Source organism: Scylla paramamosain, chromosome 12 (genome assembly GCF_035594125.1).
Source record: "Scylla paramamosain isolate STU-SP2022 chromosome 12, ASM3559412v1, whole genome shotgun sequence".
In the NCBI taxonomy this organism is placed as follows: domain Eukaryota; kingdom Metazoa; phylum Arthropoda; class Malacostraca; order Decapoda; family Portunidae; genus Scylla; species Scylla paramamosain.
The window spans coordinates 7,830,459-7,858,287 of NC_087162.1; the positions used below are offsets into that span (position 1 = coordinate 7,830,459).

Below are 27,829 nucleotides of genomic sequence, written 5' to 3' on the forward strand. Positions count from 1 at the left end.
CTTTTTTGTATTATATGAGCGACAGTAACCTCATGTGTTGTGTTACCAAAATTCTGTCATAGCTATAAATATTTTTTTAGGCTTATGTAAGTATACTAGCGGTGCCTAACAAGATGATAGTAGGGGCAGCGGTTTGTTGCAACATAGGCCACAATTGTTGTTAAGATTTTTTTTTTCCTAACTTCTCTCTCTCTCTCTCTCTCTCTCTCTCTCTCTCTCTCTCTCTCTCTGTGTAAATACGAGGAGCTGCGTGCTCCTGATAACGTTAACGGTTGTATTATACAGCTTCCTCGACATCGGTACATGATCTAACACGTGAAGGAAGTGTCATCCTAGCTATGGGCTGATGCAACCGGGTGATGAAGCTCGTCACTCCTAAGCGTATTATCTAACCACGGTATGAAAACACAGTGTGATATTGTTCATCTACTCATTTATGTCTTCTTATGTGATAAATAATATGTTCGATAAATATAGCCTCGACTGGTATCACTGGCTTGCATCATTCATATTCGTACTAATCTTTGCCTTTAAATGCATGATCAGGATGCATGCAGAGTAGCTTTCCTTTCTTGGTAACATGTGGTATGCTAATGTAGAGTTTTATGACGGCTTCAAAGAAATTTATTGCATTTTTACCAAGCATCACAAGCAAAAAAAGTGACTGTAATAATAGTCACAATGAATCGTTTCATTACTGGAACTGTTCCATATATGATAAATGTTTAGAATAATGACTGGCAAAGAAATAAAATAGCTTGATTATCACATGGGACGTAGTTACCACAAAAATTTTCTTGCTGTTGAAAAGTCAAGTTTGTATAAGGCTTCTGTAAGTCAAGTTATACTGAATCATACATTCTGTCTATTGTTGAAGCATAAACACATTTTTAATTAAGAGCAAAGATACTCGGATAAAACTTGAAATACTTCGGATGACTGAACCTCCCACTACACGGGGCATCGTCGGATGACGAATCCGGGACTTGTTTTGCATCAAACGAAAGACACGTGGTTACTATGACGAAGGTTCTCATGAGTTCAGGTAACCTCCACGTAAAACGTATAAACGTGGAGGAACCATTTCCTGAGGATGACGTCAGTAATCGGTCTCCTAGTGGAAAGGTGCTCATTCACCGGCGACTAGATAAAAAAATAAATAAATAAATAAAATAAATAAATAAATAAATAAATAAATAGCTAGAGGGTCGCTAGATCATCCGTTATAAATAAATAACATGGAAAAAAAATAAAAAAAAAGATAAAATATCTGCGTATCAAGTCTAAACGTTTAATGTACGATATCTAGCCGCTCACTTTGTTGTTCAGCATAAGTACAGCAGGATAGAATATATATATATATATATATATATATATATATATATATATATATATATATATATATATATATATATATATATATATATATATATCCACTTTATCTCTAAAAAGCCATAAAAAAAAAACGAAAATACTATGATAAACTCGTCCACTAGTGAGTCGCATAGCAAACGCAAGAATGAATGATCGAATAATCTTGGGTGAAGAGTATACTGGTTAAGACAAAGGGGCAGTGCATACAGCTAATATGAAAAGGATAACACTAGCATTGAATAACAATGATATGTTGAACATACGGAGCAGCAGCATCATTGCAGGAAAGTGTTAGACAAATTGAATTCAAGGACACACACACACACACACACACAGCTAATAACAGATGTTACATAATTTTCGTATCTAAGCGACATTTAATTGCAATAAGACAAGCTGCTTAATGACGGTAATTTTCAAGGATAACTCTCTCTCTCTCTCTCTCTCTCTCTCTCTGTTTGTGGAAATGGCAAATATTCTCAACTTTTGAAGGTGGAGGATTCTTAAGACGTTGGACACACCATAACAAGATATATGAAAGGCAAAACTGGAAAAAAAAAAAAAAAAGAAATCGTCGACAGTACTAATGGAAAGAAGCGAGCAATACGCATACTTGCCTTTAAGGCTACTGCTACCCCAGCAAGCGGTGTGCGGCAATAACAAGAGGCTTGGCGGCAGCCAACTCAAGTATTTCCGTTCTGCTGGGTTCTAACGTATCTGAGAGAATGAATGTTGCTTGTGGGATGCTGTGTTTTTCTGCATATCTTTCACTGCTGCACCTTCCCTTCGAGAGAGAGAGAGAGAGAGAGAGAGAGAGAGAGAGAGAGAGAGAGAGAGAGAGAGAGAGAGAGAGAGAGAGAGATTTTTTTTTTTTATGTAGGAAGGATACTGGCCAAGGGCAACAAAAATCTAATAAAAAAAATGCCCACTGAAATGCCAGTCCCATAAAAGGGTCAAAGCAGTGGTCAAAAATTGGTGGATAAGTGTCTTGAAACCTCCCTCTTGAAGGCATTCAAGTCATAGGAAGGTGGAAATACAGAAGCAGGCAGGGAGTTCCAGAGTTTACCAGAGAAAGGGATGAATGATTGAGAATACTGGTTAACTCTTGCGTTAGAGAGGTGGACATAATAGGGGTGAGAGAAAGAAGAAAGTCTTGTGCAGCGAGGCCGCGGAAGGAGGGGAGGCATGCAGTTAGCAAGATCAGAAGAGCAGTTGGCATGAAAATAGCGGTAGAAGACAGCTAGATATGCAACATTGCGGCGGTGAGAGAGGGGCTGAAGACAGTCAGTTAGTTATACAAATCTATCTTCACATGTTGCCTTACTGCCCATTGAGAGGATTGTATATTTTGGAATAAAATCCATTGTTTCTGCTGATACATAAATTCATGTTAAAAAAAAAAAAAAAAAAAAAAAAGCTACAATCTACATTTTTTTTTCCTTCTTTAATTCACGGTCTTTAAGCCGAGAGGACTAGGGTTAAGGGTTCATCTTGAACTATAATTGGATGATGAACTTTGAAATTTAGGAACCGTTATTCATAGCGGACGAACTCATGTGCATGATAGTGGTCCCATTCGTGTGCGAGAAAAAAAAAAAAAATAATAAAATAAAAATAAATAAATAAATTAAATAGATAAAAAGTAAATAAAAAATTGCAGTTGGTATACATATATAGCATACCTGTAGTTCATCCTCACCTTACAACTGTCTACGAAAGTTATTCTATTGAATCAATGGTCTAAAGAAAACTAGGAAACGCTATCTATATGAAGACAAAAAAAAAAAAAAAAAAAAAAAAAAAAAAAAAAAAAAAAAAAAAAAACTGGTAATGCTACTTACTACTATTTGATTTTAACTCATGAAAAGGCATTCAGCTCCGTTCACTACTACTTAATTTCCACCAGCACCCTTGGGACTCCCCCACTTGACAACTCTACTCAGCCTGACATAGTCACCTGTTCCAAAGAGAGAGAGAGAGAGAGAGAGAGAGAGAGAGAGAGAGAGAGAGAGAGAGAGAGAGAGAGAGAGAGAGAGAGTCTTATTCTTTCTATTTCTTGCACAAAATGTCAAATCTAAAAATCACACTTTGTTATCTCTAATAACCAAAGTTTTATCTGTGGACAGGAATCTTTTCACTCATTTATGAGCAGAGAAACCCGCCCTGCATGTCAAAGTAAGATTTTCCTTCCCTCCTGAAGTGCTGACACCTTTCTTGTTTCTCATGCTGGAGCAGGCAGCCAGGAGTTCCCTGAAGCTCTCAGACTCTTTCTTCATGATGTCCAATTTTGCTTGAGCCCCCACCAGATCTCTGACAACTCATTCTTGTGACTCTGCCATGGTTAAACTCATGAGAGCAGAGAGCTATCATGACCCCCATACAATACAATGCTACCACAGAGCTTAATGTTTGGAAACACGATGTTACAGTCATACTTGTAGTGGAGTTGGGTTATGATAAGGGTTTACCAACTTGAAGGCTCAGAAATAAATGTCAATGAACATAACTGGAGTCACATTAGAAACACCAATATATATATATATATATATATATATATATATATATATATATATATATATATATATATATATATATATATATATATATATATATATATATATATATATATATATATATATATATATATATATATATATATATATATATATATATATATATAATTTAACCGAACAAACTTTTAATCTTAGAAGCAGTAATTAAAGATGCATAATTCTAAATCTTTAATTGAAATTTTTTTTCAACAGGGATTATAAAATACTAGATTAGATATATTAAAGCTCAGAAAATAACATTTTACTTTACTTGTTCAGAGTATCTATTATTACCATAGTTCTTTAATTTCAGAATAAGATATTTTACCAAGAAATAGTTCTCTGTTCTTATTGTCTGTAAAAATAACTATCCAACAAAATTATGCTGAATACATCTGTTGTACATTCTAACATCACATTTACTCACTTTGGTCTCATCTTTATATATATATATATATATATATATATATATATATATATATATATATATATATATATATATATATATATATATATATATATATATATATATATATATATATATATATATATATATATATATATATATATATATATATATATATATATATATATATATATATATATATATATATATATATATATATATATATATATATATATATATATATATATGATAAAAATAAATAATAATAATAATAATAATAATAATAATAATAATAATAATAATAATAATAAATAACAAGTTTCCCTGTGTGAGCAAACACACAACTTATCAACTGACAGCTCTCTTGCAAGGTTGCATAACCTCCAATACTGCACGGTGTCTTAGCACATTCTCCTTAAAAACTGTGAAAGTATACAGTGGTCCCTCCTGAGTAAGTTATAGAACTGAGACAATTTAAAAAAAAAAGTAGTGACATGAACTGCTACCTTTACATGACATAAGCAGGTCTATGCACAAGATTCAAGATTCTAGGGTCAAGGAGGTCCAACCCTTCAGAGCTGGCATGTAGTTATGTCATGTATCCACAATATTGCCTTTCCTGTAACATCATCACTATTATTATGGTAATTCTCTCCTTTTTTCCATGAAACAAACATGCCTGCTCTCTGTACTGGGGCAGGACAAGGACAGTCAAAGTTAGGTGAATAAGCACGTGTGTGCACAAACACACACACACACACACACACACACACACTCAAAGCCCTTAGCCAAGAGCAGCTATATAAACATTTGTATAAACTACTTAAATTTCCATTGTACAATATGGATTTTAGAAACATGATACATGGACCTGCTACCTTCACCATATTCTAGAAAGGACCACAGTACTTGAGTCATCACATGCAAAAATGTTACTGACAATCCACAAATGTACATTAACTGTAAAAGATTTAGCTCCATTACAGAATTGCACAGTTGCTCTATTTCATCTACTTATATAATGATTGATATATTTAAGCTCAAAAGTATTAAGCAGGTCACATACAACTGAGAGAAAATGATTCATATAATATACATAGATGATCATACTAGATACCAAAGCAGGCACTCAGTTACGTCTATTGAAAGTAAAAAAGAGAGAGAGAGAGAGAGAGAGAGAGAGAGAGAGAGAGAGAGAGAGAGAGAGAGAGAGAGAGAGAGAGAGAGAGAGAGAGAGAGAGAGAGAGAGAGAGAGAGAGAGAGAGAGAGAGAGAGTATACTCACTCAAGGTCTTGCATATTATGTACTGGACTTTGTAATTACTATTATAGTCTCCAAGAGAGGATTTGGAGCTTGTATAGTTTGATCTATGGCTGTGACTTTCCACATGCTGTACACTCCATTCTCTTGCTCAAGAAGGGGTAGTAATTACTCAGTCATCAATGAGAACCTTAACAATGAGAGAAAGGTGCAAACCTTAGCCTGGCAAGAAAAAAGGCATGGGCATCACTACTGAGCTACCAGAGCAGTGTGTGTGTGTGTGTGCGTGTGTAACATGAGTATATGTATTTTTAACATAAGCACATGTATTTATTTTGTTACAACTAACAATTTTAAATGTCTGATGATAACATGTGATATTATTAAGAAAACAACTTAATTCAATAAGAATAAAAAGAATTTCTCATAACAAAATCCTTGTGTCATTTGCAACTTGATTTGCTCTCCACTGTGTTGAGAGCAACTTCAGTTTCACAGGTGTTCAGTGAGGCGCTCACTCCACCTCCTCCTGAAGGGGCGGAGAGCCAACATGACAGGTAAAAGGATGCCGAGGGCAGCCAGAGCAGCAGCCTGAGTGTTGATGATGATGGCCTCGTTCTCCATCCTCGAGTAAGTTATTTCATTGGTCTTGGTGTCTCTGTGTGTTATGGCAAGGGGAAGGTTAGTAATGTTAATTGACATGCTGCAGTTCAGAGTGTGGCAACCCCCTAATACTTCTGATCACCTAAGCACCCACTAGTAGAGGAAGATAAGATGAAAAATGGTGACAACCAGGAAAATTTTTGCAAGCAGTTTTCAGCAAGATAATCCCAAAGCGTTACAAAGAGTTGTAATCAGTTACTAAATTTATTCAGTATAATTTCATCATGGTACCTTTTGTATAAACCATATTACAGTATAATTATTTCTAAAAATAAATGGAAAAAATGACAACATTTAATGAATAGAAATGGTTATCAGATCCTATCCAGTAATGAAGATTCCAGCAACCAATCCCCTTTGAATAATAAAATATTTTGCATACAATCTTCACAAATCAGTTATTACTGCTCTCAATTTTGCATCTGTAGTTAGATGATACTTACATGTATGCATGCAGATAGGTATGTGTGCAAGCATGCATGCATGCATGTATATACTCATTTATATATAATATGCGTGTATGTATGTATCTATATCTAGCTGTGAATCTGTCCATACATATATCTACCTATGTGCACACACACACACACACACACACACACACACACACACACACAATCATGAAGAAGTAAAGTGAGAGTATTTTTCACATAATGTAGAGGAAGAGATGGTAAGAAAAATCACAGTCTTTTGTGAGATCCATTTATATATAATATGCATGTATGTATGTATCTATATATCTAGCTGTGAATCTGTCCATACATATATCTACCTATGTGCATACACACACACACACACACACACACACACACACACACACACACATACACAATCATGAAGAAGTAAAGTGAGAGTATTTTTCACATAATGTAGAGGAGGAGATGGTAAGAAAAATCAGTCTTTTGTGAGATCCATTCTAGAATATGCATCTGTGGTAAGGTACCTTCATCTGAGGAAGCATATGATACAGAAAAATAACAAGGAATATTAACAAGTCGGTTAAATCTCTGAAACTTAAGTTATGAGTAAAGTTTTGAGAAGTTGCAGTTACCCAAAGTGGAGGAAAGAGGGAAAAGGGGAGACATTATTGCAGCATTCCCAGTAGTGATCTAGGCAAGAAATATTCATGAATTCAAAGCCAAGCTGATAAAAATATATGTATGGAGTTGGAATAGTACAAGTTTAGCTCTTTTCCTACAAGTCACAAGTAGGTAAATATAACTATTATACACACACACACACACACACACACACACACACACACACACACACACACACACACACAGTCTAACAAATCTCAGTTTAACAATGCATTTTATACTCTGTAACTTTACATTTGCTACAAATGCTTTTTTCTATAATACTTACACAAATTGGTATGTCAGGAAGGAATCTTATATAATAAAGAAAAGATCTTGAAACTGTTAAAGAAATATTGCATTACCATATATTTTTCCTTCTTGTTTTATTCACAATCTAAAAAGAAAAATCCTTGAGCTCAGGTTAACATACATTAGTCATTTACAAATAATAGTAAATACAGAAAAAAATATATTGTATAAAAACTATCTAAATGAGTATTCAGACACCACAAAGATACTACAATGAAAATCAAACATACAACACATGTAGACATCTTTAACCTTAAGTCTTTCCTTATAGTTTTCCTAAACTACTTCTATATATACAGCACCAAGTACAGAGGATGCAAGAAAGGCATGCAGAGGTGCTTGGCTTTTGTAACAAATTCAAATATACCTTTCAGGGCTAGATAATTGCATTTTCAAACGAGTATATGTATAGATAATTGCATATTCACAACTCATATGTTGTAAAAATTCTCACAAAGAATAAGTGTGTGTAATCTATTCGGTTTCTCTGTAGTAATAATTCTTCTGAGCCATGACATAGTGTGATCTGGAGGGTGGATCAACAATTGCCACAGGGTGCCTGCTTCGAGCATAACGGGAGGAGTACAGAAGGAAGCCCATCAGAATGGCCAGCCCAGCCAAACATGTTGCCTGAGTGTTGATCACCCAAGCCTCATCCGGCATCTGAGAGTAACTGCTGTAACAGGTGAAGAAGAACAAACCATTCAAGACCATAAGTGGTGACTTCCTGTCCCTAAAACTGTCTCTAAGTGATGGGCTGGAAAGCAACTGACAACATGCATGAGGAACATGCAAAACTAGGAGAAAGACACAGAAGACAGTGGGCAAAACTTACAGAAAATAAAATAGGTGAAAAATTAAGGGTGCTTGATAAATAACAAAGGTTTTCATAAATGCCCCAAAGGAATTTTCCATAAGTTTCTCACAGGTTCCCTGTAACACACAGCATAAAGAACTAAAGTGATGTGCGAGCAAAACATTAATCACAAAGTTCATAATGAAGTTAAGTAACACTAGAAACTTTGCTTTAAATAAACCTGGTATATTTTACCTAACAAGTAATTTTCTTACCTTATTTTAGATTGTGCCAAATTCTGTCCAATCCTAGAATTAGTTGCACATTCCAGAATATAATGTTCAGCCAACAGTTTTATGTTCAAGAGATGATAACTAGGATCTTTATATATATATATATATATATATATATATATATATATATATATATATATATATATATATAGAGAGAGAGAGAGAGAGAGAGAGAGAGAGAGAGAGAGAGAGAGAGAGAGAGAGAGAGAGAGAGAGAGAGAGAGAGAGAGAGAGAGAGAGAGAGAGAGAGAGAGAGAGAGAGAGAGAGAGAGAGAGAGAGAGAGAGAGAGAGAGAGTCGAGAGAGAGAGAGAGAGAGAGAGAGAGAGAGAGAGAGAGAGAGAGAGAGAGAGAGAGAGAGAGAGAGAGAGAGAGAGAGAGAGAGACTCAGTCCACTGTGGTTCTCTTGTCAACTGATATTTCATTACTTCTACACATATGTCACATATGACTATAAACTTTTATCATGTTAAGCTGGGTGGAATATGAGAGCAGATGAGGTAGCAAAGGACACTAGCTGTACCTTATTGTTTCTGCCTACCTGCACCTTATTTTGTTTCTGCCTACCCTCTTCCCTGTCATGACCTGTTTCCCTCTATATGGTCATCATTTCAGATGGTATGGTGGTATGGATAGAAAACTTTGGTAAGTACTAGTAAGGTGGAAGACATCATTTTTATTACTATGATGCCAAGACTTAAATCTAAGTGCGAGAACATTACAGAAATAGTTCTAAATGTCTTCTGTCTTTTGGTCAGTCTACACTTAAAACAATAAATTAATAATTCTACTTTTATGTAAACTAGGAACACTAATTTTGCTCTTTGATGGCAACTGTATTCTTTTTCAGTCACTTGCACAGAAATTAAGTCAATGAGGAATACTAAATTACATGAAATATATGTTATGTTTGGATACAGTACTAAGTTATGAAATTTGTTTGCTTCATATTTTCAGATACTAATGCTATTTCATCTTAGTAAAAGATATATACAAAGTACTAAAATGTGGTGCAAGAGATTACATGCAAGGAAGGTTCTCATATTGCTTCCCTGAATATATTTTCCAGTTATTGTAACTGACATAATAAAGGTGCCAAGTGCTGGTATTTCTAACAAAAAATACAGTGCAGGAAGTGATGAGGGAGATATCACTTGATTAAGCTGGTCATACCAAGATGCACTTTTATCATGATCTCCCCATACAGTATATGCTCACTTAGCCAATATTCACTTGATTGCTTCTCAGTTTCATAATGTACAATATTTTCTTCTTCATATACTAAATTTTTCACCTACAGTACCAGCAGTCCAAATTAATAACAAAAATGCCATAAACAGTATCAACATAACAGAAAGAGACATGTCAAAATATATTGATAAACTTAAAGTAAGCAAGTCACCTGGGCCTGACGTGATCTAACCCCCCCCCCCTCCATGTGTCTTAAAAGAAGCTAAATGTGAATTAGTTAAACCTCTGGCTTTATTATTCAATAAATCCCTGCAGTCCTGATGAATGGGAGCTCGCTAATATATATATATATATATATATATATATATATATATATATATATATATATATATATATATATATATATATATATATATATATATATATATATAAATCTTTACCCATGCAGCAATTATTGGACAAATAGTGTAATCTCAGTCATATGCAAAATGCTGGAAACACTTTATAAGAGATAAATTTGTTAATCACTTAGAGGAAAACAACTTACTTAAAAGAACTCAACATGGCTTCTGTATTAAATGCTCTTGTTTGATGAACCTCTTAGTTCTTCCATGATATTCTGAACTAGATTTAATATATTTTGATCTTCAAAAGGTCTTCAACAAAGACCCCACATACATGTTGAGATGAGTAGAAAACTGGCCAAACACCCATAAACAATGAAAAGCATCCAAGTGGACTAGTGTAACCAGTGGGTGTCAGTTTTAGGACCTGTTCTCTTGCTTGTTTATATAAATGACATAGATGAGGGTGTTACTGGTGTAATATAGGAGTTTGTTGATGACACCAAAATAGCAAATACTGTAGTCTCTAATGACCAAGTAAAAGTAATGTAGAACAAGCTAGACAAATCATCAGAGTGGGGGATAATCTGGCAAATTAGTTTTAATGTGGATAAGTATGAAGTGCTTCATACAGGGTATCAAAATGTAAAAGAAAACTATCTTATGAGTGGTACCCAACTTAAAAATGTAGATAACGAAATTGATTTAGGAGTAACAATATCAACAATATCAAACAGCTTAAAACCTTGCCACAATGTTCAGAAGTCATACAGGAAGAAAACAAAATAATTGGCTTAATTGGCAGATCATTTTAATATATATAATTTTTATCTATTTATTTATTTTTTTTATATATGTAAGAGGGGCACTGGCCAAGGGCAACAAAAACTGCTACAAAAGAAAAAAGGCCCACTGAAGTGCTGGTCTCTGAAGAGAGTTGAAAACATTAGTCAAAAATAAAGGATAAGTATCTTGAAACTTAAGATACAATCCTCACTCTGTATAATTCCTTGGTTCATCCCCTTTTAGAATATTGCATTCAAGCATGGTGTCCCTTTTATTGGAAAGACATAAATAAATCAGAACTATTTCAGCGTAGAGAAATAAAAATGATACCAAGCTAAAAGACAAATCATACGAAGAGCAACTTAAAGAATTAAATCTATTCCCATTAACATGAAGAAAACTAATAAGCGACTTAATGTAAGTGTTTAAAAATCATCAAAGGCATTGATAACATGGACTGCAGTAAGTATTTCACTCTTCAAATTACATGCGAGGAAACAGTTGCAAAATTGTTGGGAAATCTTTCAACTCTCATGAACCAAAATATTGATTTTTCCATTGTGTCATCAATCTATGGAATGAGCTTCCTTAAGACATGATAGACTGCAACACCATAAGGATAGAAATATTTTACCTCAAATCTGCAGTTAACAGCATTTGTTAGAGAATAATTTCCTTGCCTCCAGGAAATGGGAGCACCTCATTTTGTCTATATTCATTCTTTCCTATAAAATTTCCTTTGCATTGTCACTTCTATAACACCATCAGGTATTATTTCCAGAATGTTTTCTTTGCAGCTTATGCCCAAGGGAATGGAGGGTGGGGAGAGAGCCTTCTGCTTTGCTGCCCTTTTCTTTTACTACCGGTCAGGTCACCTTGTGAGGACTGCAAGGTCTGTTGGGGCCTGTTTATCTATGTAACTCTATGTAACAACTTATCAATAGCCTTAGCAAATCTGCCACTCACTAAGGCTGGCAATCCATTACATAATGCTCAAGTTTATTGTATTACACCAATACCATCAGGAGCACTCTTTGTTGAGGACATATTGTGTGCCTCCCTGTGACCTGAAGGATACTGCAGAGTTTCTCTGCCTTTCTCTTAATTGCTATGTTGACGCTTCCCATTCATCTATAACTCCAACTCACAATCACCATTAGTGAATCTATTTCAGCCTCTTATTTTCTTTCTATTACCTGTCAATATAAACATATGATAATAATATGAATAATATAATATGATAATAAATCATTAATACAGTGGATTTGTTGTAACATTGGAGTTCATCTAAGGTGATACCAAGGAGCAGTCAGCAAAGTATATAGTCTAATCTCTTCTAAATTACTGGTTCGTCAACCATAAAATTCACACAACCACTACAACCAAACATGGGGGATTGAGTTCAAGTATCCATGGAATTTATTTATGAAGAAATTATTCTACTATGGACTGATAAGGCTGTTACACTGTCTTGGGAATAAATCAGAGAACAGCCCTAACAATAATGACCAATTTTTTGTGGAGCAGCCTCTTTGTTGTTAAAGGTCTTTACTCGTGCAGCAATAGTGGTTTACATTTGGGAAGCATCCTCAAGACTGTCTCCCATTAACAATGGCAAGAGTTTCAAGGACAAGCCTGAGTATGCAAAGTCTATAGCGATAATACAAACTAATGTCATGAGTAATTATGCACCACATTTGTCAGGTCCACAACCTTTCATCTGGAGTCCTTGGAATCAGACACTTTTCTAATACTAAGATTGCTTTGAAGCAAAACACAATAGAAATTTATATAAACAGAATTATGACTACACATTGAAATTTCCTTATACTGAATTCTCATGACTGATGTTCTAGATAAAGTTTTTTCAGATTTTGAAAAGCACACATATAAGCATACACACACACACACACACACACACACATACAAGATGGTGAACAGAGAGGACAACAACAGACACCACTCCTAATATCCAGCTGTTTACATAGCTGAGAGTTGTCCCTGGTGATGAATACTGAGGTGGGAGTCACACTAGTTTTGTTTGCTGCCATATTGTCTCTTAAAAGTTAGTGGAAAGTATATTAACTGACATAATGAGCGGTGAAGAGGGTGTTACCAAGGTCCCCACTTTGTTGTTCACAACTCCAACAGGGACTGTCCCGAAGACAAGACTGAGAGATTTTTCTGGTTTTGGTGATGAGGAATGAAGAATTGGAGAGAGTATGTTGAGAAGAAAGATTATTAACCAGGAGAATAAAATGGAAGAGATGTGTGAAAAAATGGAAAAGATGGAAAAAAATGGTAAAAATTTTGACTACTGAGAAGGAAAAGTGTGTGGAAAAGTGCATATGACGACTTGCACACAGAAGTGGCATTATATGAGAAGAAAACAATGGAGTATGGAAACAAAGTTGAAGAGTTAAATGTAAAGCAGGAAATTTGGAAGAAAGAACAGGAGGAAAAGAAAGTTGATTTCAGGAAAATTGTGGAAGAGCATACTCAGGTAAATGAAACCAACATAGTTGATAAGAAAAAAGACTATTGTGGTATTTGGTTTAAAAGAGGAGGGTGTGCCAGAGTGGTATGAAAGAGTAAAGAAGGAAAAGAGGTGTGTGGATGAAATGGTGGAGGCAAGGAGCTGAGAGAAGAGACTGAAGAAATTCGAAGGTTGGGCAGATATGTTGAGGGTGGACAGTATCCTATTAAAATAAGGTTCAGATCACAAGCAGCAGCTGAAGAAATATTAAGCAAAGCTTGGAAATTGGCCAGAGTTGAAAAGTACAACCAAGTGTGGATAAACAAAGATAGGACAAGAGAAGAGAGAGCTACTATAAATGAAATAAGAAAAGAAGCAAGTGAAATAACAAAAAAAAAGGATCAGAGGTGGAGAAGAGGTTCTACTGGAGGGTCATAGACATGAGGGTGAGAAAGTGGTACAGGAGAGGGGATAATGCAGAGGGGGAGGCTTAAAAGTGGCATGTACAAACATAAATAGTTTGATGTCAGCAGTGTTGGAAGTAAAAAGACTATTTAAGAGAAGAGAAACCAGATATCATGGGAATTGTTGAAACAAAACTGGAAAGTGATGTGGATGTTTTAAATAATGGTGATGGAAATTACAACCTCTGGATGAGAAATAGAGAATGTAAGCAGCGTGGAGGTGTGATGCTCCTAGTTAGAAAATAATTGATGGTGGAATCTACTACATGTGGGGAAGGGGAGGCAGAGGTTCTGAAAGTAAGCTTACAAAGAAATCTGGGAAGATGTTGAAATATTGTAGTGAGTTATGTTCCCCCTTATTATAACTCATGGGATAAGGAAGAATACACGAGAATGCTGGAAGACACAAGGGCATGTTTATCCAAGTTGTTGGAGGAAGTACTAGTGATGAAAGACTTTAAATGTAAAGAGGTATCTTGGGAAAGTTGAACCACAGAAGGTGGCGAGTCATCATGGGGGGAACAAATTACTGGAGTTGGCAGTTGAGAATATTTTTATGCAGTGGGTTAAAGAAGCCATGAGATTCAGAGGAAATTAAATACCGTCATTTTTATGAAGGTACACACCATAGTAGAGGGTTTAAAACACAAAAACCCAACAGGTAAGTGACCATGCATTAATTCAGTTCTTAGTAATGGATGAAAGCATCAGTATAAGAAAAGAAGACCACTGGAGAAAATGGATGAACTACAGTAAGACAAATTTTGGACAGCTTAAGAAGTATTTCAATGAAGTGGATTGGAACAAAGTATTTCAAACGGGTGACATAGAAGAAAAGTGGACCACCTTCCTAGACATTTATGATAAAGGAGTGGAGAAATGGGTACCTAAGAAATCAATGGAAAACATATTTAAGAAGGATTTGTATAACAGTGCCATAGCTAGACTGGAGAGAAAAAAACATGGAACAAATGGAAGAAAATAAGAGACATGACTTGTTGGCCGATTATATAAGAAAGAAGAACGAATGTCAAAATACGTAGAGATTAGCAGAAGAACTATGAAAGGAATGTTGAGGATAAGTGTAAAGAGCAACCAAACCAATTTTATAGATTTATCAATGAAAAATTGAAGAGTAAAAGAAGACATTAGCAGAATAAAAGTTGGAGAAGAAATGGTTGAATACCCAAAAGAGATGGCTGAAGTGTTCAACAGGTACTTCCACTCAGTGTTTACTAAGGAAAATGATTTTAGGGAAGAAAGGATAGTGATGGAAAATGGGACTGGTCTGAAAGACGTAGTAACATCAACAGAAAGAGAAAAGAATATGTTGGAGGAGCAGGATGTAAAAAAATCAATAGGACCTGATGGTGTGTCGAACTGGATTCTAAAAGAGTGCAGCCCACAACTAGCCAAAGTAATACAAAATATAATCAGCACCACCTTGTTGGAAGGAAGAGTACCTAAAGACTGGAAACAGGAGGATATTACCCCAATTCACAAGGCCGGATGTAAAGAAGACCCATTAAACTATAGACCAGTATTGCTGACAAGTGTGATAACACAGATTTGCAAAAAGATCATCAAGAACAGATGGATGAAATACCTGGAAGACAACAATGTGATAACAGAGACAATTTGGATGCAGAGAAAGATCTTGTGTAACAAATATAAGCTTCTACTCAAGAGTAACAGATGTAGTGCAAGAGAGGGATGGATGGGCTGACTGCATATACTTAAGACCTGAAAGTAAACATTTGATAAAGTACCATACAGAAAGCTATTATGGAAACAGAAAAAATATGGGAGGATTGGGAGGATCATTATTAAAATGGATGACTGACTTCCTGATGGACAGAGAAATGAGGACAGTAATCAGAGGCAATAAGTGAAAATGGAGAACAGGAATAAGTGGAGTTTTGCAAGGATAGGTACTAGCACCAGTTATGTTTGCAATATATGTGACATGATGGAAGGGGTGACAAGCTACATGAATCTCTTTGCTATGATGCTAAAATTATGAGAAAAGTAACAAATCAAGAAGACTGTGAAACTCTGAATCAGGACCTAATTAAGATAAATGAATGGTTGTTGTGGTGGAACATGGAGTTTAATGCCAAGAAATGTAATGGGGTGAAGTTTTGAAAAGTACGAGAAGAACCGAAGGCACCTACTATTTGGGAAAGGAAAAAAATTACTATAAGATCAGAAGAAAAAGATCTGGGAATAACCACTTCTAATAAACTGTCATTTGTGAAGCATGTAAACAAGATCAGTGGAGAAACATATAATCTGCGGAGAAACATCAAGATGGTGTTCTCCTACACTGATGAAGCATGATAAAAAAAACTGATAACAACAATGCTAAGTCCAAGACTGGAGTATGCAGCATTAGTGTGGTCACCAAGTTTGAAGAAGGATATCAGAAAGCTAGAAAGAATTCAGAAAGCTGCATTTAAAATTCCTGCAAGCCTATGAGGGCACAATTATGAAGAGGGTTGATGAGATTGGGGTCGACTAAACTGGAAAAAAAGGAAGGAAAAAGGTAATTTGACAGCACTATACAGAATATTGGAAGGGATGGAAAAGTTGGATAAAGATGATGTGATACCAGATATGAGAGGCACCAGAGGACATGGATGGAAATTGCAGAAGAGACATCAAGAAACATAGCTTTACACACACACACACACACACACACACACACACACACACACACACACAGCAGTGGCGGAGCTGACAGGACGTGTTTTCTAGTGGTCTGCATGTAGAAGGAAGGAATAGCACGAATCGCTCATAGTGGAATAAGATATATTATGAAGACACAGGAATACCTAGGTGGTAAATAGGGAGGGGAGAAAGAGTACTGTGAGTATAGATATCCAATCTCTAAGAAAGTTTGGTTTGGTTTGCTAACATTTTGGACTAACATGGCGGAGGGTGGCACCCCAAAGAAAAGGGGTTCCTTTGAAGATTTTACTGGTGAAGGAAGAGAACTAACTTATAGAGTGCAGTGTAATGATGGACAAGTTATTGGAGAGGATAAAGACATTGGAGGCACACCAGAAGGAGACTGGTAAGGAGCTGGTGACTATTACAGTAAAGTTGATTAATATGGAAGATAAAAATGAAAAGTTACAGGTGGAAAATGTCTGAAGAAACAAATAAAGGAAAAAGTAGAAACTGTTCAGAAAGGAAATGAAGAAATGAAAGCAAGTGTAAAAGATGTGGAAATGAGGCAAAATGAGCAGTTAAATTAACATAAATTTGAAGAAGAATCACTAAAGAAAATAACAGAACAGCAAAAAAAAAAAATGAGAAGCAAAACCTGAGACAGAAAGTGGTAGATGTTATTAAAGAAGAGAAAAATTAGAGAGAGACACTAGAAAAATATAAACAAGTAATTGTATTTGGTTTAAAGGAAGAGAAAATAGTAAGCAGAATTCAAAGAGAGGAAAAGGAAAAGAACCTGTTGAATAAGTTACTGAAGAAAGTGACAGATGAAGACAGTCAGGTAGTAAAGTAAGTGGAAGAGTTCCATAGAATTGGGAAATATGAAGAAGAAGAAAAAAGAAGAAAAAATGAGACCCAAAAAGAATAAGGTTTGCAACACAGGTAAAAGGAGAAGTAATTAATGGGTCTTGGAGGTTGTCTGGAGATGAAGAATATAAGAATGTATGGATAAACAGGGATATGAATGAGATTGAAAGATTGAAGCAAAAGGAGCTGGTAAATGAGGCTAAACAAAAAAATAAACAACGAATTGAGGATAAGTTTTCTGGAAGGTAAGAGATATGAGAATAAAGAAATGGTACATCAAACAGTAAGTAAAGTATGTTATATTAATGTAAATGGATTAATGTCAACAAAAATGGAATTAAATGAGTTATTAAGCAGAACTGCATTGGATGTTGTTGTATTATGTGAGAAAAAATGGAAAAATGAATGGGGAACATTGGTGATGATAAATATGATTTATGGATGAAAAATAGAAGTGACAAGGGAGGAGGTGGAGTGACAATTCTGACTAAAAAATGTGTTAAAGTAGAGAAGGTAATAAAAAGTGGATGTCTGAAATTCTACAAGTGATGATTAGAAGTGGAAATGGATGGATAATGAATTATGTAGGAGTGTATGTACCACCTATGACCAATGCTTAGAGAAAAAAAGAGCATAAAGAGATGTTGGTAGATGTATTAAAAGGACTTGAAAAAACAGTGATGGAAAGTAGTGATAGTTATTGTTGGTGATTTTAATTGTAAGGAGATAAATTGGGAGACATTGACAACTACTGTAAGTGAGAACTCATGGAGTAATAGACTATTAAACTGGGTAGTGGAAAACTTGATGATATACTAAGTACAGTCCCAGCCAGTTATGGAGAAATAATTAAGATGATGGAAGAACTTGATGTAAATAAAGGATCTGGTCCAGATGGACTATCAAACTGGATATTGAAGGAATGTAGAGATCAAATGGGTGATACAATTCACAGTCTATCACAGTCTAGTGATGACATCACTGTCACAAGGAAGAGTATCAAAAGATTGGAAGAGAGCAAATATTACACCAATATTTAAAGTAGGAAATATGGAAAACCCACTAAATTATGGACCAGTGTCCTTGATTAGTGCTGTAGGAAAACTATGTGAAAGAACAATAAATGAAAGATGGATGGAACATTTAGAAAGAGATAAAGTTTTGGTAAATTGTCAATTTGGATTTAGGAGATGAAGATCATGCTCCATGAACTTATTGTCCTTTTATTCAAGGGTAGTAGATATTGTGCAGGAGAGAGACGGATAGGTGGATGGTGTCTACTTAGACTTGAAGAAAGCGTTTGACAAAGTACCACACCGAAGATTGCTATGGAAGATAAAAAATTAATGAAAAATTGGAGGAAGACTGCTGGAGTGGATAGAGGATCATCTGGATGATAGAGAGATGAGAACTGTAATACAAGACAAAAATTCATCTTCGCTGAAAGTAACTAGTGGTGTCCCAAAGGGGTCAGTGTTGGGACCAATAATGTTTGTAATATAAGTTAATGACATAAATGAAGAAATAGAGTTATATGAACTTATTTGCAGATGATGCTAAGCTGATGAGAAGGGTAAAAAATGTAAATGACTTTATGGTACTGCAAGGTGATTTAAATAAGATAAATAGATGGAATAAATCTTGGCAAATGGAATTCAATTTAAGTAAATGTAAAGTAATGGAGTTTGGTAAGAGTAAGAAAAGAATACAATACCATTATGAGATGGATGGTGTGAAGTTACAGAAATCAAAAGAAGAAATGGATCTGGGAGTAACAGTTACTGAAAATTTGACTCCGGAGAGACACATTAATAAAATTACTGGAGAGACGATGAATTTGTTAAAAAGAGTAAGAATGGCATTCTCATATTTGGATGTGGGAATGATAAAAAAGTTGTTGATTTCCATGATAAGACCAAGATTGGAATATGTGGCAGTGGTGTGGTCTCCTCATACAAAGAGGATTATTATAAAATTAGAAAGAGTACAAAGAGAAGTCACTAAGATGATTCTGGAGTTGAGTAAGTTGACCTATGAAGAGAGATTAACAATGCTGGAAATTTCTACACTTGAAAATAGGAGAGAGAGAGGGGATTTAATAAACATTTATAGAATGATAAATGGTATGGAAAATGTGGACAAAGAATGTTTTATAACTTTAGAATACAAGGGGACACAATAAGAAGTTGAAGAAAGTTAACTGTAGAAGAGACATCAAGAAGTATAGTTTTCCTCACAAAAGTGTGAATAAATGTAATGAACTTAGTGAAGACGTTGTCAATGCCGTAACTGTCCATGCCTTTATGACCAAACAAGATAGCTATAGATGGGATATTATGAGATTACTCCCCTCCTGTAAACCACAACTAGGTAAACACAATTAGGTATATAAAACTAGGTAAATAAACACACACACACACACACACACACACATACTGGATGGGTAGACTGTGTGTATTCAGATCTAAAAAAAAGATACTTTTGACAAAGTTTCCCACAACAGGCTAGTATGGAAGCTAGAAAATGTAGGAGGATTAAATGGAAAAATAATAAACTGGATGGAAAGTTACTTAAAGGGAAGAGAAGTAAGAACAGTAGTAAAAGGTGTAAAATCAATATGGAGAAAAGTAGACAGTGGAGTACCACAAGGATCAGTGCTGGCACCAATACTTTTCCTGATCTACATAAATGATATGCCTGAAGGAGTAAAGAGTTACGTGAGTTTGTTTGCAGACGATGCAAAATTACAAAGATATATAAGAAACAACAAAGACTGTGAAATTCTAAAAGAAGACTTGAATAAAATCTGAGACTGGAGTAAGAAATGGGAGATGGAATTTAATGTAAAAAAAATGTCATGCAATGGAAATGTGAAAAAAATGAAGATATCAAAATGGACATGTAAAATGGAAATGAAGAAATAATAAAAGTACAAGAAGAGAAAGATCTGGGAGTGATAATACAGGATAGTCAACGGTCGGAGAAACATGTAGGAAAGATATTCAGAGATAAATATACAATGGTGAGAAATATTGAAACAGCATTCCAATACATGAATAAAAGATATGATGAGGAAGATAATTACAGTAAAATCCCTCTCATCCGGCATTTGAGTATCCGGCAGCTTCAAGTATCTGGCATATTTTTCCCCGAGCCTTAAAACCAATAAAAAATCAATGTGTACTCATAAAATCGATTAAATTCCTGCGCGAGGCATACTTTGTCCCCTCGCCACCAGAGCGCACTGCTTCGCGCCACCCGCAGCCCACTGCACTGTGTTTACTCAGTGACTCAGTCCCGCGTGTGCACTGTTTATCGCCTGACGCCTTCATCATGCCTAAAGTTGTAGAAAAGAGGAAGTGTGTTGTGCTTACACTTAAGCAGCTGATCAGATCAGCTGCTGATTAAGATCAGCTGATCTTTGTTATGGTAAGATGCGTGAGTGTAGGGTGGTGATTGTGGACATAATTTCACTTCTATTCAAGTATCCAGCAATATTCAAGTATCCGGCATGTCGGCGGTCCCGTTGATGCCGGATAAGAGGGATTTTACTGTACCACTATGATTAGACCAAAGCTGGAATATGCTGAATCAGTGTGGTCTCTCTACAAGAAGAAACATGTGAAAAAACTAGAAAGAATTAAAAGGATGGCAACGAAGATGGCTCCAGAACTGGAAGAATTAACATGTGAAGACAGGTTAACAGGAAATTAACCTACTGACATTGGAACAAAAAAGAGAAAGGGGAGATTTAATACTGATATATATAAATTGTGGAATGGAGTGGAAGAAACTGATAATGAGAAACTACTGCTAAGAGAAGGAAATACCAGATTCACATGAGGACACAACAAAAAACTATGAAAAGGAAGATGCTTAAGTAACATAAAGAAATATAGCTTCCCACAGAGAAATATAAAAGTTTGGAACAAGCTAAGTGAGGATGTAGTATTGGTGACGAGTGTGCACAACTTTAAGGAAAAACTGGACAAGTGTAGATATGGAGACAGGACCACATGAGTATAACTCAGGTCCTGTAAATTACAACTAGGTAAATACAACTAGATAAATACACATCTATGCTATCAATGTGGCTACCTTTCCCTTACCTTCCCTCTATAAAAAAAAAATTACTGATTGGTAATCATTACAGCCTAAGTGAATTTAGATAAGCCTTGATTGACCCACTGTAATGTAATCCATTTATAGCACATTAATTACATTAACCATTATTAATCTTAGTGGTAGTGCCCACAAGTGGCATTTATTTTGCTGTTCATAAATTGAGTAAAAAAGTAAAGTATGGTGATGGCAAATCATAGACAAATGACTCTCTTGCCACTTGACCCATAATTGGAGAGACCCTGAAATTACTACTTTAAATTTTACTACATTTTGCACATGGATCACTTGATTGCCAAGGATAAGTGAGCAGTTACTGTACATATAATTGTGGCTCTATAACTATGTATTATGAGTGCATGAACAGAAATATGTTACATATATGATGAACAAACAACTGATCTGTCATTTTCATTGGTATTGTATCAGCTAAGTTCACTTGATGCACAAGAGAAGTTAAATCCTACCTCAAGTGGACTACACAGCAGGAGGAGGTGAACAGTTTGATGATGCTACATGTCCACACAAACAGTACAGGTGTATTCAGCCTATATGACACAGGCAAAGACTGTATGCGAGGCTCTGAACACAGACTTTCACTGTTTGAAACATTTAAATGAAAAAAAAAAGTTGATTGGCACAAGTGACATCTATAATTGAAAAATATTTGTACAGAAAATATCAAATTTTTTTCACTTGAATATATGTATTAGTAACTTTTTAGAATCTAAAAATACTTCTAGGCAATGTCTTTAACTTCTGTTCCTACGACCTCTAACTTGCCTGTAATTTCTTCTTCACTTTGCCCTAAAATGGGCTTTGTTCTCTTGCAATTTTTTTCACCTTTGTTTAGTTCTCTTATTTTTGTTTTTTCCTCTACATTTATAAACTTTTTATGTACATTTCTGTTTACTCTTCCACTCCATTCAATTCAACCCTTCATGCACTATGACAACTGATCACTGACTAGAAATACAGCAAAGTTATCCTATGATGCATTATATTGAAGGAAAACATAATTTTTGAATAGCCATATTCATGCCAGTGGTATAATTTTTCAAGGTTAATTCCTTCATCCATAACAAACATCAAACCATTCATATACATCTGTTATTCATGTTATTCATTCTGCTCACACTACAAACAAGCAGCACATCTCATATCACTCATCTCAATTATACTTTAATGACTAAAGTCTAAACTGTGCTAAGATTCTCTCTAGAATATGATTTGCATGGATGATGAGGATGAAACAACACATTAGATGAAGAGACCTGCAGTTCAGAAGATTGATATCTTTGTACCAATCCTCTCCCCTTAATGAATACTAAATAATAAATTACTTATAAGTGGAGCTGAAAGTATCTCACCTAAGGGAAAAGATGGCCTTCTCAGTGTACCCAGTGACGGCTGTGGCTATGGCCAGCATGAAAGTAATTATGCCAAAGGTAGCATGGACTGGCACAAGTCCAGCCCGGAATTTGGCTGTGCCCTGTTCACAGCACAATAGGATCCAGAAGCTGAAGAACCCAACCACAAGCTGCAAGAAGTACATATTGTGAAAGAAATTAGAAATTAAAATGTTTTCATTACATACATCATATCTCTACTGATGCATCTTTCTTGGAAGTCCCCCCAGAGGTAGCTGTAACAGACATTTTTCATTTCCCTTTGACCATATACCTCCTCTTAGACTGCTTTAATGGTAACTTACAGCTTGGACCAAATCTGGGGATTGCAGTGGAGGCTAAACCACAATGTGTGTTGTGGTACCTAATTAAAACCAATGTCTAGCTCAAAATTATCCACTTGTCTCTTTCTTACATGTAACATTTCATATATCACCCTTGTATTTCAGTTTATGTGATTTATATATGACAATACATCACAACATTCCTGAGGAGCCAAGGCGGGAAAGCTGCCTCACCGTGTGTGTTACCTGCAGGGCAAAGAGTCCAATAGTTACCACCCCCAACCAGGAGTGGAGGGAGTACAGGTTGGGGATAGGTGGTACCTTCAGGTTATGGGAATCAAACACTGTTATTGTTCCCACAACAATGCAAGGAACTGCCATCAGGTAAAGGAAGGTGTGCAGAATTTTGGCAGTCAGTTTGTTGCAGCATCGATACAACCGGTACACCAACATGGCTGCAACATGAAAAAATGTTATAGTACTAAGAATTTTAATGTAAATATGTCTTCAGTCCCACTTTTGTTACTCATAGTAAATGTATATAATACATAACCATACTAATAGTTTTGCCTTCCTGTCTATAGCAAGGCATTCCTAAGTTTCAGTAAAAATTTCCATGTATAATTAAATAGTGAATACAGTCAATCTATGATTCAAGAACTTGATGTAACATTGACTACAGAGAAATAATAATAAAAAAAAAAAAAGGAAAAGGAAAAGGAAAAAATGCAGTAACTGTCTGTTAAAAAAAAACAAAAAACCTCAGGCTCAGCATCAAACAACCACCAAACTCTTCTCAAATGGTGAAGGTTATGAAAGTGCTCACTAATCCCCTGAAGGAAGATGCAGGTGGCAGGGCAGCAAGCAAAGACAATCAAACACCACTGCCACATCCTATCAACTGATGCTTTGTGCTTGCTACACCTGCTTCTCTCTCTCTCTCTCTCTCTCTCTCTCTCTCTCTCTCTGGTTTAGGGTCATCTTGAAACAACCAAGGTAGCAGCAAGCCTCTGAGATGCATCATATGAAAGAAAAGTAGCCTTGTTATTAATTCACTTCAAGTTCTCTGGAGCAGTACAAGCCATTTCTGTCTTTAGTCCTTTTATGGTATGACGGTGGCCAAAGATGACACTGAATACTAACCTGAAAAGCTTACTCTGGCCCATATTATGAAACAATTCTGCGCCACACTTTCACTACATTCATGGGACTCTAGTTTAAGTGACACGGATTTTTAAGGCTATTTCCGCGATTCCTGTGACAGATAAACAAGACGTCTACATTATTAGCAGGAAAGACACTCTTGAGAACCCGACTATTCATCTCTGTGGCCATTGAAAATAGTCGCGGTGAGAGAGCACGTCAGAATACGGGCCTCTAAATCTATCAATTAACATGTCTTGAGAAATGACTGAAATTATATCCTATTTGCTTTCCTCACCGTGGCCCATGAAGAAGATGAAGCCGGTGATCATAAGCACAGGATGATAGTTGAACTCCTTGGCGACATCTTCCCGCCAGGCGAATCCCCCCCGGTAGTACACGACCCAGAAGAGGACCAGGCTCAGCAGGCCGAACATTAAAATCTCGGCAAGGAACACCAAGAAGTAGAACACCATCGAGGCCCCAGTGCCCATCTCTCCTCCGTAGCTCTCCCGATGCGACCGACTGAAAGTACAGCCACATTCATGGTAATGGTTTAGCTGTGGAAGGGAATGTTGTTGGGAGAAGATACAGTTGCTCCTGTTATCAAGCTACAAATAATTAAGTCATGTTCTATGTCTCGAGGACTAAGGCAACAAATGTTGTGTATATATGTAAAACTTTCTCTTACTATTATGTTGAAAGCCGTCCTCCCACCTTCTGCCTACGCACGTGCATGTTAAAATATCAAAGTTTCCCACCCACATAAATATTCTTAAACGAAAAAAAAAAAAAAAAAAAAAAAAAACACTGAGCGCGATGAGGCAAGGCAGACAGGCTGGAAACATGTCTGTATTACGTTTAGCTCTCGGAAGTTTAGAGCAAGGACTAGTGGGTGTGACATGCCACCCGATGGAGATATACGGTTATTTGATAGGAGCAGAATCACTGTAACACAGCCGGGTGGGCCAGCCAGCGGAAGGACAGTGCGTCATCGGCCCCACTCCTTTCTATTCGCTCACTGCCTGATGCACTTATTACCCATTATTTTTGGACATTTTTTTCTTAATATATATATTTTTTTCTCTCTTCATTAATGTCACACTTCAGAGTAGGAGGGTGGCTGTGCTTAGACAGGAGAGTGAGTGAAGTGCTCGGGTAGCTGACGTCACGATACTACCCGCGCTGACCTTGTGTGCTCGCTAGCCGACTAGTCTGCCGTATAGTAGATCCTGAATAGGAGAGGCTGCTACAAGAAGACTGCCTGGTTAGAGTGATAGAAAGATATGTGTATGTGTGTAGGTAACTTATAGACACATACACTGCAAATGTAAACAAATAAACAATATTTAATTTCAAAATACAATAAGTAAAAGAAACTGAGCATTAAAAAAAAAATAACATTACAAGGGAAGACACTACGGAGAAATTAAACCACACACACACACACACACACACACACACACACACACACACACACACAGGAAAACCGTATTTAAACCATAGTTCCTGTTGCTACACTGCCAGACTTTCATTTCCCACTTTTGCTACTTTAACAAGCTGATGTTGATCCTATTGACTACTTCCTGAGTGAGCGGAGGGCAATGGAAACATTTTGGGGCAGTAAGCACTACCGGGGCGAGGAGAACTAAAAGGCGGGAACAATGATGAAATTTGGAGCATAATCGAGAAAAACGGAACGGTAACAGAAAGATGTGGTTTTAGTACCATGCTCTGAAACGTTTCTACGCCACACTACATTCAAAATGGTCTAGATTGAAGTCACAGGTTTTAAAGGATGTTTTTGCGGTTCCAGTGACAGATTAACAAAATTTCAACATTGTTAACAGGAGAAAGTCTTGAAAACTTGGCTAATCGTCTCTGTAACTTTTGATAGTCGTGGTGAGACAGAAAAGCGTGTCAGAATACAGTCCTTATGACTGAGTGGGTCTCAAGGCACAAAATAGGGAATGAACATATAAGAGATATAGATGAACATATAAGAGTATACTGGAACAAGAAGAGGGAAGACGCTCCTAATGTACGCAGTCTGGTAGAACAGCGAAAAATGATAAATGAGAGAGGGTTGCTATGGCGAGTGCGTGATCTCGTGAAACTGAGGGCGTGGTGGAGACTTAAGGGCACCGAATAACATTTATGACTCTCTCTCTCTCTCTCTCTCTCTCTCTCTCTCTCTCTCTCTCTCTCTCTCTCTCTCTCTCTCTCTCTCTCTCTCTCTCCCATAACCTGAAATTTATGTGCTGTACCTCACTACATTCACTAGGATCTAGTTGAGGTTACACGGTTTTTTAAGGGTACTTTTATAATTATATTGACATATTAACAATATTTCTACATTTTCAACAGGAAAAACAGTCTTGAGAACCTTTAAGAACTTTTGAAAATTGTCAGGGTGAGAAGGCCGAGCGTTTCTGAAAACGCGCTCACTCATCAGTTTGTGTACCATTCCTTTGATTTTTCTGAAATAATGTGGTATCGTACAACCAGCATTGCGCAGTGACAGTAGCCTTCACAAACCCGTCCATCGCGTGTTCACCCTCCGTCACGGTCATAAGCAACTCAACCGAATACGAGTAACAGGGTCAGGGACCACTGATGGAGGCCATGGGGAGTCTGCTGGCCGGCTGTTTGTGGTCTGACATTCCCTGAACCTGATATGCTTTCCCCCTCACCATCCTCTTTTCCAACTCTCCTCTTTTACTTCTCTATTACTAAGGAGACGGTAAAGACCAAGGAGGTTGTATAATTATATAAACTCCTCAGTGAAGGCCTATAGTGTCTATTCTAATCTAAGCAGTATGATACGAGAGGAATGAAGTTTGAATTAATGAACACAGTCTTTGCACTCATCAAAACTGACGAAAGATGAGCGTTGCGGATAATTGTGAAGAAATATTTGAATGTACGAAAAGGACTGAAGATGAAGTTAAAGATAAGTCTCCTATAACTGACGAGGAAGTCATGAGATTCGTAGCAGTGAGTTCAAAAAGTATGTTCACTTTGGACTTCAGAGATATACAAAGAATTCGGTTCACAAAGATAGCAGTGTATGAGTGGATCAGACATGCCCGTCTGTCAGGTAGCAAACAAATAATATAACAGGAAAGCTTTGAGAGAAGCACATCCAGATTTAAATAATAAGTTGAGAAGTTACCTTGCGTAAGCCGACTGGTATTCCCTGGACTTATTGAGCTCTTATATAACTTAAAGGAGATGTTTTATATATATATATATATATATATATATATATATATATATATATATATATATATATATATATATATATATATATATATATATATATATATATATATAT

At 36.1% G+C, this 27,829-nt stretch overlaps 1 protein-coding gene across 12 annotated transcripts in view; it reads right to left on the reverse strand.

Moving 5' to 3' along the window:
• Window positions 1-4,102: 4,102 nt before the first annotated feature.
• The window catches only part of LOC135105656 (plasma membrane ascorbate-dependent reductase CYBRD1-like), a 46,561-nt gene continuing 22,834 nt past the window's right edge, over window positions 4,103-27,829 (reverse strand). For 5 of the 12 annotated variants that reach the window (XM_064014036.1, XM_064014031.1, XM_064014034.1 and 2 more), the window contains exons 2-6: window positions 24,791-25,017; window positions 23,584-23,804; window positions 23,027-23,196; window positions 22,124-22,255; window positions 7,675-8,322 (exon numbers count right to left, since the gene is read on the reverse strand). In XM_064014036.1, coding sequence (XP_063870106.1) covers window positions 8,121-8,322; window positions 22,124-22,255; window positions 23,027-23,196; window positions 23,584-23,804; window positions 24,791-24,986 — 921 coding nt within the window. In that variant the 5' untranslated portion in view covers window positions 24,987-25,017 and the 3' untranslated portion in view covers window positions 7,675-8,120. Of the gene's footprint in view, window positions 6,251-7,674; window positions 8,323-22,123; window positions 22,256-23,026; window positions 23,197-23,583; window positions 23,805-24,790; window positions 25,018-27,829 lie in introns of those variants that run through there. The other 7 variants (XM_064014040.1, XM_064014043.1, XM_064014033.1 and 4 more) reach the window with 6 other exon arrangements.